This window comes from Gallus gallus, chromosome 22 (genome assembly GCF_016699485.2).
Source record: "Gallus gallus isolate bGalGal1 chromosome 22, bGalGal1.mat.broiler.GRCg7b, whole genome shotgun sequence".
In the NCBI taxonomy this organism is placed as follows: domain Eukaryota; kingdom Metazoa; phylum Chordata; class Aves; order Galliformes; family Phasianidae; genus Gallus; species Gallus gallus.
In genome coordinates, this window is record NC_052553.1 from 3,325,252 (window position 1) to 3,337,491 (window position 12,240).

The window sequence follows — 12,240 nt, forward strand, 5'->3', positions numbered from 1 at the left end:
CGCATCTCCTGACACCGCCCCTCCGCGCATGCGCACCTCCCCGCGCAGCCCCTCTGCGCATGCGCATATCCACGCACGGCCCCTCTGCGCACGCGCATCTCACAGCGCTGCCCTTTTGCGCATGCGCATCTCCCCGCGCAGCCCCTCTGCGCATGCGCTCTCCTTCGCGCCGCCGCCCCCGCGCATCATGGCCGCCGCCGGCCGTTGCTGAGGCGTCTCCGTCACTTCTTCCTCCCCACATGGAGGGCGGCGATGGGCTCTCTGAGCAGCCGGCTGCTGAGGCGGCGGGGCGGCCTCTCGCTCGGAGACGGGGCGGCGGGGGAGGGCGGCCGCGGCGGAGGGGGTGGGGGGCGTCGAGGAGGAAAGAGAAAGCGCGGAGGGGGCGAAGGGCCCGGTGACAGCGAGAGCGACAGCGACAGCGAGCGGGAAGAGCGGCTCCACAGCGCCCCCCGCAGGTCTGGGGGTGGGGGGGGGGTCGGTCATCGCCGTGCTGAGGGACCCTGGGGGGTTCTGGGGGGGGTCTGGGGTCTGCTTGAGGCCTTCATGGGGGTCTGGGATGCAGTGAGGGGGGCTGTGGCCTGTTAGGGGGTCTGGGCCTGTTTGGGGCCATCTGGGATGTTCTGAGTGGGACTGGAGCCTGATGGAGGGGGTCTAGGTGTGTTTTGGGGGGGGGTCTGGGACGTGTTGAGGGGGCTTGGGTCTGTTTGAGGCCTTTTCGTGGGGATTTGGGGCCTGTTTGAGAGGAACTGGGACGTGCTTGGGAGCCTGGAGCCTGTTAGAGGGGATCTGGGATGTATGGGGGGGTCTGGGCCTGTTTGGGGGGTCTGGGCCTGTTTGGGGGGGGTCTGTGTCTGTTTGAGGCCTTTTTATGGGGGTCTGGGGCCTGTTTGAGAGGATCTGGGACATGCTTGGGAGCCTGGAGCCTGTTAGAGGAGATCTGGGATGTGCTGGAGGGTCTCTGGCTTGTTAGGGGGGTCTGGGCCTGTTTGAGGGGGTCTGGGTCTGTTTGAGGCCTTTTTATGGGGACCTGGGGCCTGTTTGAGAGAACCTGGGACATCCTGGGGAGCCTGGAGCCTGTTAGAGGGGATCTGGGATGTACTGGGGGGTCTGTGGCCTGATAGGGGGGTCTGGGTCTGTTTGAGGCCTTTTTATGGGGGTCTGGGCCCTGGTTGGTGGGGTCTGGGATGTGCTGGAGGGGTCTGGGCCTGTTTGAGGGGATCCGGAGCTGTTTGAGGGTGTTTGGGTCTGTTTGGGAAACGGTCTGTGGCACGTTGTGGAGGCTTGGGGCCTGTTTGTAGGGATCTGGGATGTGCTGGAGGGGACTGGGGCCTGATTGAGGCACATGTATCGGGGTCTGGGGCCTCTTTGAGAGGATCTGGGCTAGTTTGAGGGGGTCTGAGATGTGCTGGGGGGGCTTGGGCCCTGTTGCAGGCCTGTTTGGTGAGGTCCAGGGTGTGTTTGAGGCCTTCTGGGGGACGTTGGGGCCATTTTTGGGGGGAAGTTGGAGCCATTTTGGGGAGGTTGAAGCCCATTTGAGGGAGTTTGGGACATTCTGTGGGGTCTGGGGCGTGTTGGGGGGGCTCTGGGGACTGCTGGTAATGTGGGAACTCATCTGGAAGCCCCTGAGGGTGAGGGTGGGGGAGAAGGGATCTGGCTGTTGTGGGGAGAAGGACCCCGCAGCTGTCAGCTGCTTTTTGCCAGGGGTTTTTGTGTGACGTGATATTTGAAAGCAGCGTCTCTGTCGCCTTCTCACGTAGGAAAAAGCTGAAAAGCACCTCCATGTATATTTACCAGACTCTGTTTCTGAACGGAGAGAACAGCGACATCAAAATCTGCGCCCTGGGAGAGGAGTGGAACTTACACAAAGTGTACCTGCGCCAGGTGGGAGCCGCACTGCCCATCACACCACCTCCTGCTGCACGGGGGGCTGAGAGCTTCTCCTTTCACCTCCTGCTTCCCACTGATGGGTGCCAGAGCACAACCGATGCTGAGCGCAGAGCCCGGGGGCTGCGGTGTGCCGTACAAACCCTTTATTTTTCTGATCTCTCAGGTAGACGTCAGTGGGTGATAGCATCTCACAGTGTGCGCATCCACTGCTGGGGAGGAAAGTCCTAGCAGAGCAGCGCATTTCACTCCGCTGGGACGGAAACCTTTCACCCTCTAGTTTTAAATGCCTTACCTTAAGTCTAAAGGTATATTTCCATCGGTGGTGTCTGTGTTTGTGTCCTTGGTACGAGGCTGCGACCTTGTACATTGATTTCCATGTCTTGCATGCTGTTTTTTTCCCCTCTTAATACCCAAAGTGGGGTTCCCCGTTGCCTGCAGGATTTGTTGCCCTCTGATATCGTTAAGGACGCGGCTCCTGGACTAATTATTACCCCCACACTGGTGTGGCTGGGAGGAAAACAGCTGACCCAGCTCTTCTGGCCCTGCTGGGCTCTTATCTTTGATTGCAGACACGCAGTCCAAATTGTCTCGGTGCGTTTTCAGACACAAACTGACCACACGTAGGCCTTTCTCAGTACACCAGGATGCCTCGGTTTGCACGGTGCCTTTTCCCTGCCTGAAGGGAAACGTTCACCTTCAGCTCCGTGTGCTGCTGTCCGTGGTTTTCATTGGAGTGCCGTTTCCAACTCAAGCTTCTTCTCTCTCCTCTACCCCTCCCTGCAGTCAGGATACTTCTCCAGCATGTTCAGCGGCTCCTGGAAGGAATCCTGCATGGATACCATCGAGCTGGAGATCCCCGACCAGAACATCGACATAGAGGGTGAGTGGAGCCCGCGGCGCTGCCACGGAGGGTCCCATCAGCTCCGCGCTGAGCTCTGCGCTGCTGTTCCCCTCCCAGCCCTGCAGGTGGCATTCGGCTCTCTGTACCGGGATGATGTGCTGATAAAGCCCGGCCGAGTGGTTGCGCTGCTGGCGGCCGCCTGCATGCTGCAGCTGGTGAGTAGTGGGGCCTTTCCTGCCGGGCACAGCGGCACCTTCCTGCAACGAGGAGAGCAGAACAGCAGAACGCAGCGCGGTGGTTGTGTTGGGAAGCGCTGTGGTTGTGCTGTGGAGCTGTCAGTTGCGTTTGCAGACAGTGCTGGAGGAGCTCATTGCCCGCCCTGACGCTGCTCTGCTCGTGGTGTTGGGTGGTGGAGCTCGAGGGTGGCCTCACTGTTTGCTGTCAGCGTAGCAGAGGTCGCTGTGGCACTGAGAATCACTCGGGTGTGACAGTGAGCCGTGCTGTGTCTCCCCCTTTCCTTCTTGGGACGTGAAACTGAGCGCTTCTGCTTGGTTTTTTTTCCCCCTTCCCTTTCTGCAGGACGGTCTGATCCTGCAGTGCGGGGAAACGATGAAGGAAACCATCAATGCCAAAACTGTGTGCAGTTATTACAACTCGGCGGGGACGTACGGGTTGGACTCGGTGAAGAAGAGGTGAGAACGTCCTGCAGGCTGCTTCCTGCACAGCACTGCTCATCGCTCCACCGTCCTAATTAGCAGCAACGCCCGCGTTCGTTTCCTGATCACTTAAAGCTGTCTGCCTCGAGCTCTGTGCTCCCTTCATAGGCTGCTGACATCCACAGGGAAAAAGGGAGGCACTGACTCCTTGTTTTTAACCTAGGTGCCTCGAGTGGCTGCTGAACAACCTGATGACTCACCAGAGCGTTGAACTCTTCAAAGAGCTCAGGTATTCATCCTTCAGTTAATTTTCAGCCACGTTTGGTGCCTTTTTGGTGGTGGCCTTTGTTTACCTGTACGGATTTCTGTCGTTTTCCCCCTGCGATTATGACTTCGCTCTTTTTCCAGCATAAACCTCATGAAGCAGCTGATCAGCTCTTCTAATCTCTTCGTGATGCAAGTGGAGATGGATCTGTACACTGCTCTCAAGAAGGTACTTGGCACAGGGCCTGGCCAGGGCACTGACCTCACGCTCCCGAGGCGCTGCTGTGTAGAGCAGCGAGTTTGAGCCCTGTGGAATTTACTGTAAGCTCTTAATGGAGGATGGGAAACTCTGTGGGAGTGACCGCACGGCGGAGATGTGGCTTTAATAATGCGTGTATGACTCGGAGAAATAATCTGCCAGGCTGACTGGGGTCTGTTTGTTTTACCCAGTGGATGTTCCTGCAGCTCGTGCCTTCCTGGAACGGGCCTCTGAAACAGCTCTTAGCACAAGCTGATGCCTGGTTTGCTGAGCGAAGGAGAGGTAGGGACAAAGGACGTGGCCTTGGGCTCCAGCTGGGATGTGACAGTCTTCATCTCCAGGCTTCCTTATGTTTTCTGGGGATGGTTGGGTTGGAAGGAGCTCAGAGATGATAGAATCATGGGGTGGGTGGGTTGGAAAGGAGCTCAGATATCTCAACTATGGGATGGTTGGGTTGGGAAGTTGCTCAGTGATCACAGAACCATGGGATGGTTGGGTTGGAAAGGAGCTCAGAGATCCCAGAACCATGGGGTGGTTGGGTTGGAAAGTAGCTCAGATATTTCAACTATGGGATGGTTGGGTTGGAAAGGAGCTCAGAGATCTCAACTATGGGATGGTTGGGTTGGAAGGGATCCTAGAACTGCAGGATGGTTGGGTTGGGAAGTTGCTCAGAGATCACAGAACCATGGAATGGTTGGGTTGGAAAGGAGCTCAGATATCTTAACTATGGGATGGTTGGGTTGGAAAGGAGCTCAGAGATCACAACTATGGGATGGTTGGGTTGGAAAGGAGCTCAGAGATCTCAACTATGGGATGGTTGGGTTGGAAAGGAGCTCAGAGATCTCAACTATGGGATGGTTGGGTTGGAAGGAGCTCAGAGATCATAGAGCCGTGGGATGGTTGGGTTGGAATGGAGCTCAGAGATCTCAACTGTGGGATGGTTGGGTTGGAAAGGAGCTCAGAGATCATAGAGCCATGGGATGGTTGGGTTGGAATGGAGCTCAGAGATCACAACCATGGGATGGTTGGGTTGGAAAGGAGCTCAGAGATCACAACCATGGGATGGTTGGGTTGGAAAGGAGCTCAGAGATCACAACTATGGGATGGTTGGGTTGGAAAGAGCTCAGAGATCACAACTATGGGATGGTTGGGTTGGAAGGGATCCTAGAACTGCAGGATGGTTGGGTTGGAAGGAGCTCAGAGATCACAGAACCATGGGATGGTTGGGTTGGAATGGAGCTCAGAGATCACAACCATGGGATGGTTGGGTTGGAAAGGAGCTCAGTGTTCACAACTATGGAATGGTTGGGTTGGAAGGAGCTCAGAGATCACAGAACCATGGGATGGTTGGGTTGGAAGGAGCTCAGATATCTCAACTATGGAATGGTTGGGTTGGAAAGGAGCTCAGATATCTCAACTATGGGATGGTTGGGTTGGAAAGGAGCTCAGAGATCACAACCATGGGGTGGTTGGGTTGGAAAGGAGCTCAGAGATCATAGAGCCATGGGATGGTTGGGTTGGAAAGGAGCTCAGAGATCACAACCATGGGATGGTTGGGTTGGAAGGAGCTCAGAGATCACAACCATGGGATGGTTGGGTTGGAAGGAGCTCAGAGTTCACAACTATGGGATGGTTGGGTTGGAAGGGATCATAGAACTGCAGGATGGTTGGGTTGGGAAGTTGCTCAGAGATCACAACCATGGGATGGTTGGGTTGGAAGGAGCTCAGAGATCACAACCATGGGATGGTTGGGTTGGAAGGAGCTCAGAGATCTCAACTATGGGATGGTTGGGTTGAAAAGGAGCTCAGATATCTCAACTATGGGATGGTTGGGTTGGAAAGGAGCTCAGAGATCGCAACCATGGGATGGTTGGGTTGGAAAGGAGCTCAGAGATCATAGAGCCATGGGATGGTTGGGTTGGAAAGGAGCTCAGAGATCACAACCATGGGATGGTTGGGTTGGAAGGAGCTCAGAGATCACAACCATGGGATGGTTGGGTTGGAAGGAGCTCAGAGTTCACAACTATGGGATGGTTGGGTTGGAAGGAGCTCAGAGTTCACAACTATGGGATGGTTGGGTTGGAAGGGATCATAGAACTGCAGGATGGTTGGGTTGGGAAGTTGCTCAGAGATCACAACCATGGGATGGTTGGGTTGGAAGGAGCTCAGAGATCACAACCATGGGATGGTTGGGTTGGAAGGAGCTCAGAGATCACAACCATGGGATGGTTGGGTTGGAAGGAGCTCAGAGATCACAACCATGGGATGGTTGGGTTGGAAGGAGCTTCCGCTGACAGGATTTGGATGTCCACATCATCTTTGACGTGGGCCCCCCCCCGGCGTGGTGCACAAAAAGCTCCACCTCACATAGAAACAGGGTCTGCAAAACCCTTAGGGAGCAGAATGGTGACGTGGGCTGTGCTGTCCCACAGAGCTGGAGGGCGATGCTGCATTCCTGGACATGGAGCAGGGCGCTGCCTTCCGGCCCGTGTTCGCACACCTTCGCCTGCAGTACATCATCAGTGACCTGGCATCTGCTCGGATCGTGGAGAGGGACGCCCTGATCCCCCCAGGTGGGTGCCTGGTGCCCGGGGGGAGGTTGGGTGCTCAACTGCTTCTGTTTTGCACTTTGCCTTCCTTAGGTGACGTGCTGCTCTGGGCCTGCTGCCCAGAGGGTGGGACTGCATTCGGTGCTGTTATCGCTTAGCGCCGTTAACGCTGTCGTTGCACGGCGATAAAAAAAATGATAAAAAGTAATAAAAACACCCATTCTGTTCTCACCTGGCTGCTGAGGGCTGGGCTCACGGGCCGGCTCCTTCTTTGCTTGGAGGCTGCAAGCCTGGAAGTGATTCAGCAAGTGGAGATCTCACCTGAGAACGTCCTTCCATTATCGGTGCTATCAGTCGTACCGCTGATGGCACAAAACATCTCCCCTCCCTCCTTTCCTCCATCCCTCCCTGTGCTCCTCACAGCAATGTGCTCCAGGTCTCCCTGCTCCTCACCCACTGCAGCATTCCCTTACCCAGGCTGCTCTCTCACCTTGAGTTTGGCATCTCAGCTCTTGGAGAGGCCTTCTTCTATGTGTCCGCAGCACGCCTGCACCTCATCGGCACCCGTTTAAGGGTGATGCAGTGGCGAGGCGTCACAAAAAGGCTGAATTTCACTGAAATTTATCATTTTCGCTATCTGTAGCTCCTTGACATCAGTGCTCGTTGTGTCCAGGTTTGTGCCCTGGGAGTTGCTCCTTGTGTCCCTGTTTGTACCCTGGGGGTTCCTCTTTCTGTCCTTGTTTGTACCCTGGGGCCGATCTTTGTGTCCCTGTTTGTACCCCGGAGCTCTTTGTGTCCCTTTTTGTACCCTGGGGCTGCTCTTTGTGTCCCTGTTTGTACCCCGGGGCTCTTTGTGTCCCTGTTTGTACCCTGGGGCTGCTCTTTGTGTCCATGCTTGTACGCTGGGGTTGCTGTGGGCTCACACTGTTCGCAGTCGCAGATGCCTCCTGCCCCATTGCTGACCCAGGCAGGTGTGGAGCAGCTCAGTTATGGCACTCCATGCGTGTGCTGAGCAGTGTGGGAGCAGCAGGTGGAGGCAGAGCACTGTGAGTGAGGCAGCAAGCAGTGCACACAGCTCTGCTCTGACAGCCATACCTGATCCACATCCGTGAGTCACAGCAAACGCCGCCCGTCCTGCGCAGCGCATGGGGCAGCTCCTGGCACAGCTCCTGGCACAGCTCCTGGCACAGCTCCTGGCACGGGCTGCGCTCCTTCACTCAGCAAACCCTCACCCAACTCCACGGCGCCACGTGGAGCTGTGGGCTCCTTCCGTCTGCACCAAATCTGTTGCAAAACAGACACGGGGCGGCGCCGGGGTGGAACGTTGAGTCCCTGCAGCACAGAGCCTGCGGGCAGCTCACTGTGCAGCACAGGGCGAGCAGTTCTCGGGTCGCTCCCGTTCTGATTGTGACTTTGAAGCCCACATTTCCTCGTGCTCGGTGAAAAGGAGCCCACGGTCCTGGCACAGCTCCCAGCACAGCAGAGCTGTGTTTGCTTTCTCACAGCTGAACAGCCCCTCCGCTGCGCTCGCCCGCTTTGTAGTCCGCAGTGGGAGAGGCAGTGGGGGGGGGGGGGGGGGTGCGGGGCTTGCGGTCACGCAGGAGCGATCTGCTGCTTCCTGCAGCTCTGGTTGTGAATTGCAAAACCCAAATGCTGAGCTGCAGAGAGTGGGGGAAGGAGGAACGGCTCTGCTCGGGGCCTCGCTGTCTGCCCTTATCTGTTTGCAGCCAGGGGAGGTGTCAAGATCAGGAAATTCCATCCAAAGAGAGGTCTAAATGAATCCTGATTTGCTTTCCCTGTTTCCCTTGGATGCATTCATCCCACTCCTCCCTGCTGCCTGCAGGAGTGCTGCTGGCGCTCCCCCCATCCACCCCCCCCGGGCACAGTGTGCTCCGGGACGCGGCCTTGCTGCTATCTGCCAAGGGGAGCTCCCACACCCCGTGCTTAATCTCTTATGAACCTCTGAGGGCCGACACAACCTCGCTGCTGCCCTCGGGCCGTGCTCAGCACACGCTCATTGCCAGCTGTTGTCCTTTCTTTGCAGAGTGGCTGTCCTCGGTGTACAAACAGCAGTGGTTTGCCATGCTCCGAGTGGAACAGGACAACGACACCGGGTGGGTACATTGCAGGGTTTCCTCTGCTTATTCCTCACAGCGGAAGCCTCACTCTGATAAAAACCACACTGAGTGTTTCTGGGTGGTCCCAAATGGGTGCACTTCGTGTCCACCCGGGGTCCAGCACAGCCCCATGGGTGGAGGAGGAGTGGGGCAGCGCTCGGAGCGGAGCTCTGTGTCTCATAGAGACGTCACCCATCACACGGACACTGATCCGTGCCTGTTATCACCCGATGGCAGCCGGCTGGGTGGTTTGCTGGGCAGGTTTGGCCTGTTGGTTCAGCCCCTTCACACGTGGAGCCGTAGCTCCGTTTGTTGCAACAGTTGGACCCCAAAATGCCCCCATCTGGAGAGGTTCTGGAGGCGTCCTTGGAGAGGGGGGATGGCGATGAGCTGCGACCCACACAGGCAGCTCCTACGCATCCCAAGCCATGCTGGTGCACTGTGCTGCTGCTCTGTTTGCTCGCAGGCCCCAAGAAATCAACAAGGAGGAGCTGGAGGGGAGCAGCATGAGGTGCGGGCGGAAGCTAGCGCAGGACGGCGATGTAAGTGTGCTCCAAACACGTGGGGCAGAGGTGGGAGAGCTGCAAGGGATGGGGCTGAGCCCCACGGCTGGGCGTGCGCTGTGACTCCGGGTGCTCCATGGCTGTTCCCTGCAGTACTGCTGGCGCTGGACCGGCTTCAACTTCGGCTTCGACCTCCTGATCACTTACACCAATCGTTACATCATCTTCAAGCGGAACACGCTCAACCAGCCATGCAGCGGCTCCGTCAGCCTGCAGCCCCGGCGCAGCATCGCCTTCAGGTACCACCCCGAGCATGAGACACCTCGTTACGTGGCTAATGAGGCCTTCCCCTGTGTGCTGGGAGAAGCCCTTTGCGCTGGCGGAACAGCAGGAGGGCACTGAGCCCCTTCCCTGTGTTGCATCCGTAGGTTACGCCTCGCCTCCTTTGACAGCAGTGGGAAAATAATCTGCAGCAGAACCACGGGGTATCAGATCCTGAGCCTGGAGAAGGACCAGGTATGCTGGGGTGCTGTGCTCTCAGTGCTGGTGCAGGATGCAGAGCACCGTGCAAGGGGAGGGCTGGGGTGAGGTGCTGAGGGTCTCATTAGTGCGGCTTAACGAAGTCAGCCCTGTGACACTGCTCCCTCCCCCAGCACTGGTGGGGTTCCCCTGTGCTTGGAGGCAGAGCTGAGTTTCCATAAGGACTCTCTGCTATTGTAAACTTAGTGATGTTAAGGGAATGTGTGCTCGAGGGTGGCCACGTCTCGCAGCTGGGGATGTGCGATGTCAAACAGTGGCACAGAGCTCTGTAACGCCCTGAGAGCGCTGTATGGGTGCCACAAAAGGGAGACGAGCAGCTGTGGGGGCAAAGGGAGCACTGCCCCCGTGCTGGGAGCACGGTGCTGGCTGTCTGGCCTTGCTCACAGCTCCGTGTGCCACCCCAGGAGCAGGTGGTGATGAACCTGGACAGCCGCCTGCTCGTCTTCCCCCTCTACATCTGCTGCAATTTCCTCTACACGTCGCCGGAGAAGAGGGCGGGCGGCACTGCGGCACCGGAGGGCACAGATCAGCACTGAGTGCACTGCTGCAACCCGGAGCCCAGCCTGCATTGCTCCACCACTGCAGGTGCTCAGAGCCCCCCCCCAGCAGCCCAACAGCCGTGCTGGGAGCGGCTCACACCTCCGCCACGGGGGGAACCCACCCCGCTTTCGCTCAGGAACACTGTGACCACGGAGTGCCTTTGGGCCGTCCCGATGGGGTGGTGAAGGCTCAGCGCCTTCGTTCCTTTGTTTTATGTTGGACTGTTGTTGTTGTTGTTGTTGGGAATTTACAGCCCAATTTTTTTTGCATTCCGAGAGGGAAAGCTGCCCTCTCAAAGCCTCTTTTTTTTTTAATATTGTCAAAAAAAAAAGCTTAAAAAAAAAAAAACACCCTGCTTGGACGTGGTAATGAGGATGGGAGCGTGGGGTGAGGCGGAACGCACGGCACGGTGCCCATAAATGGGGTGAGGAGGAATGCTGTCCATCGACCCCCGTTGTGCCACGGGTTCAGCACGGCCCAGAAACGGAGCTCAGTCGGTTCCACGTTTTTATTGGGGCGCGGGGGAGCCGAGGAGTACAACACCACCACCACACTGCCAGGGAAACCGGTACGAAAAGTACAAAAATAAGGAAGCCTCTCTATCTCTCTTATCTATCACGGCTAAAAATAAATAGTGTAAACACGAGAGGAGAACAGCAGGCGCAGCTCCGCTGCTCGCAGCCCCACCGTCTTTGGCTTGGATCCGAATCGTGCCGGGGGGGGGGCCGGGCTGAGCTCTGAGCGCCCCCCCTGCTCCGTCCGTCCTTCCCTTCATATCGACAGCTGCGACTTCAGCTTCCCTTCTTCATTTCGACCCCGAGAGCGCAGCACCGACGCAAAGGAGTCCCCTGAGAGCTCCGTCCTCCGTGAGCGCAGCTCTGCCCCACACCGCGCTCAGGGGGCTGCGGTGCATCCCTCCCCCCCCCCCCCCCCCCACAATATATCCCTTTGGGGACAACCAAAGTGCCCCCACCCCGCCCCACAACGTCGGGTTCTCCAGTCTGACCCCAAGGAAACGTTAAATTAAGGAAGGAAACGACAAAGAGAAAGGAAGATTCGGTGCCACCGCTAAAGGACATGGCGAGGTGATGCAGGAACGCAACGCCGGGCACTGCTGGGGTGGGAGATGCAATGGGACCCCCATCCCCACCCTTCCCCACCTGTGCACGTGATGCAGCCCTGATGGGTGGGGGAAAACAAGCGGAGGTGTCCGGAGAAAGGACAGCCCTATGAGGCAGGATGTGGCATCAGAGGGCTCTGCTCCAACGCGGATCCTTTCTGCCGTCGGGGGACGCGTGAGTGGTTCAGGGTTGGGTGGGACGCAGCCTTTGTGTCCCACGAGGAGAGCGAAGGGGGGAGGGCCCCGTGTGTGTGTGTGTGTGTACAGAGGGAGGGAGCGGGGAAGGAATCGTCCGTCGGGCGCAGAGCTGAGCTCCGTGCTGCTCCTACCGCTGCCCAGCCTCGCGGATCCGGCACGCCACGGCCGTGATGAGCGCCGCGCCTTTACCGCTGCCGTCCTCCGACTGCAGGAACGTCACCTCGCAGCACGGGGACAGCTGCCTCACCGTGTCCTGCATGATGGCCGAGAAGCTGTGGGAGGAGGAGGAGGAGGAGGAGGAGGAACCCATCAGAGCCGTCCTGTGATGCAGCCAACGCCATCCCACGCCAATGCCATCCCACGCCAACGCACAATGTGGGAGCGCTGGGAGCCGGGCACAGACAGCCCATGTTCTGCCTTCCAGCCCCGATTCACGGCCAGCACCCAACCTGAGCGCCGTGGGACTCTGTGCAGCCCCACCACGGAGCCCTGAGCCCGATGCATGAGCCACTGTGGAGCCCTGAGCCCTATGCATGCTTCACCATGGAGCCCTGAGACCTTTGTGTGCTCCACTACAGAGCCCTGAGTCCAACGCACACTCTGCTATGGAGCCATGACTCCTTTGTATGATCCGCCACAGAGCCCTGAGTCCAATGCATGCTTCACCATGGAGCCCTGAGCCTTTTGTACGCCCCACCACGGAGCCCTGAGCCTTTTGTATGCCCCACCACGGAGCCCTGAGCCTTTTGTATGCCCCACCACGGAG

At 57.9% G+C, this 12,240-nt stretch overlaps 2 protein-coding genes across 15 annotated transcripts in view; one reads left to right on the plus strand and one right to left on the minus strand.

The window, feature by feature from the left end:
* The first annotated feature begins 171 nt into the window (after nt 1–171).
* On the plus strand, nt 172–11,058 carry GMCL1 (germ cell-less, spermatogenesis associated 1). 6 transcript variants are annotated; one of them, XM_046903440.1, is made up of 15 exons: nt 172–455; nt 1,758–1,881; nt 2,055–2,192; nt 2,671–2,767; nt 2,846–2,943; nt 3,308–3,420; nt 3,608–3,673; nt 3,793–3,877; nt 4,099–4,189; nt 6,340–6,480; nt 8,501–8,570; nt 9,040–9,115; nt 9,230–9,375; nt 9,505–9,592; nt 10,021–10,812. In XM_046903440.1, exons 1-15 carry the CDS (start codon nt 253–255, stop codon nt 10,150–10,152), a joined length of 1,668 nt encoding a protein of 555 aa, XP_046759396.1. In that variant the 5' UTR covers nt 172–252; the 3' UTR covers nt 10,153–10,812. The 6 variants fall into 6 exon arrangements, with proteins under 6 accessions (XP_046759396.1, XP_024998587.1, XP_046759397.1 ...); XM_046903441.1 differs by having other exon boundaries at nt 334–455; nt 2,051–2,192; XM_040651584.2 differs by having other exon boundaries at nt 334–455; nt 1,795–1,881; nt 2,051–2,192.
* HK2 (hexokinase 2) overlaps nt 10,647–12,240 on the minus strand; it is a 23,680-nt gene continuing 22,086 nt past the window's right edge. For all 9 annotated transcript variants that reach the window (XM_046903338.1, NM_204212.2, XM_046903340.1 and 6 more), the window contains one exon: nt 10,647–11,746. In XM_046903338.1, coding sequence (XP_046759294.1) covers nt 11,602–11,746 — 145 coding nt within the window. In that variant the 3' untranslated portion in view covers nt 10,647–11,601. The remainder of the gene's footprint in view (nt 11,747–12,240) is intronic.

What these genes read in the sequence shown, in the direction of transcription:
- GMCL1 (XM_046903440.1), top strand. Translation starts at nt 253, where the DNA reads ATGGGCTCTCTGAGCAGCCGGCTGCTGAGGCGGCGGGGCGGCCTCTCG. An exon ending in CTCCACAGCGCCCCCCGCAG is followed by an intron (nt 456 to 1,757) that starts GTCTGGGGGTGG and finishes CTTCTCACGTAG; the next exon opens with GAAAAAGCTGAAAAGCACCT. An exon ending in TGTACACTGCTCTCAAGAAG is followed by an intron (nt 3,878 to 4,098) that starts GTACTTGGCACA and finishes TGTTTTACCCAG; the next exon opens with TGGATGTTCCTGCAGCTCGT.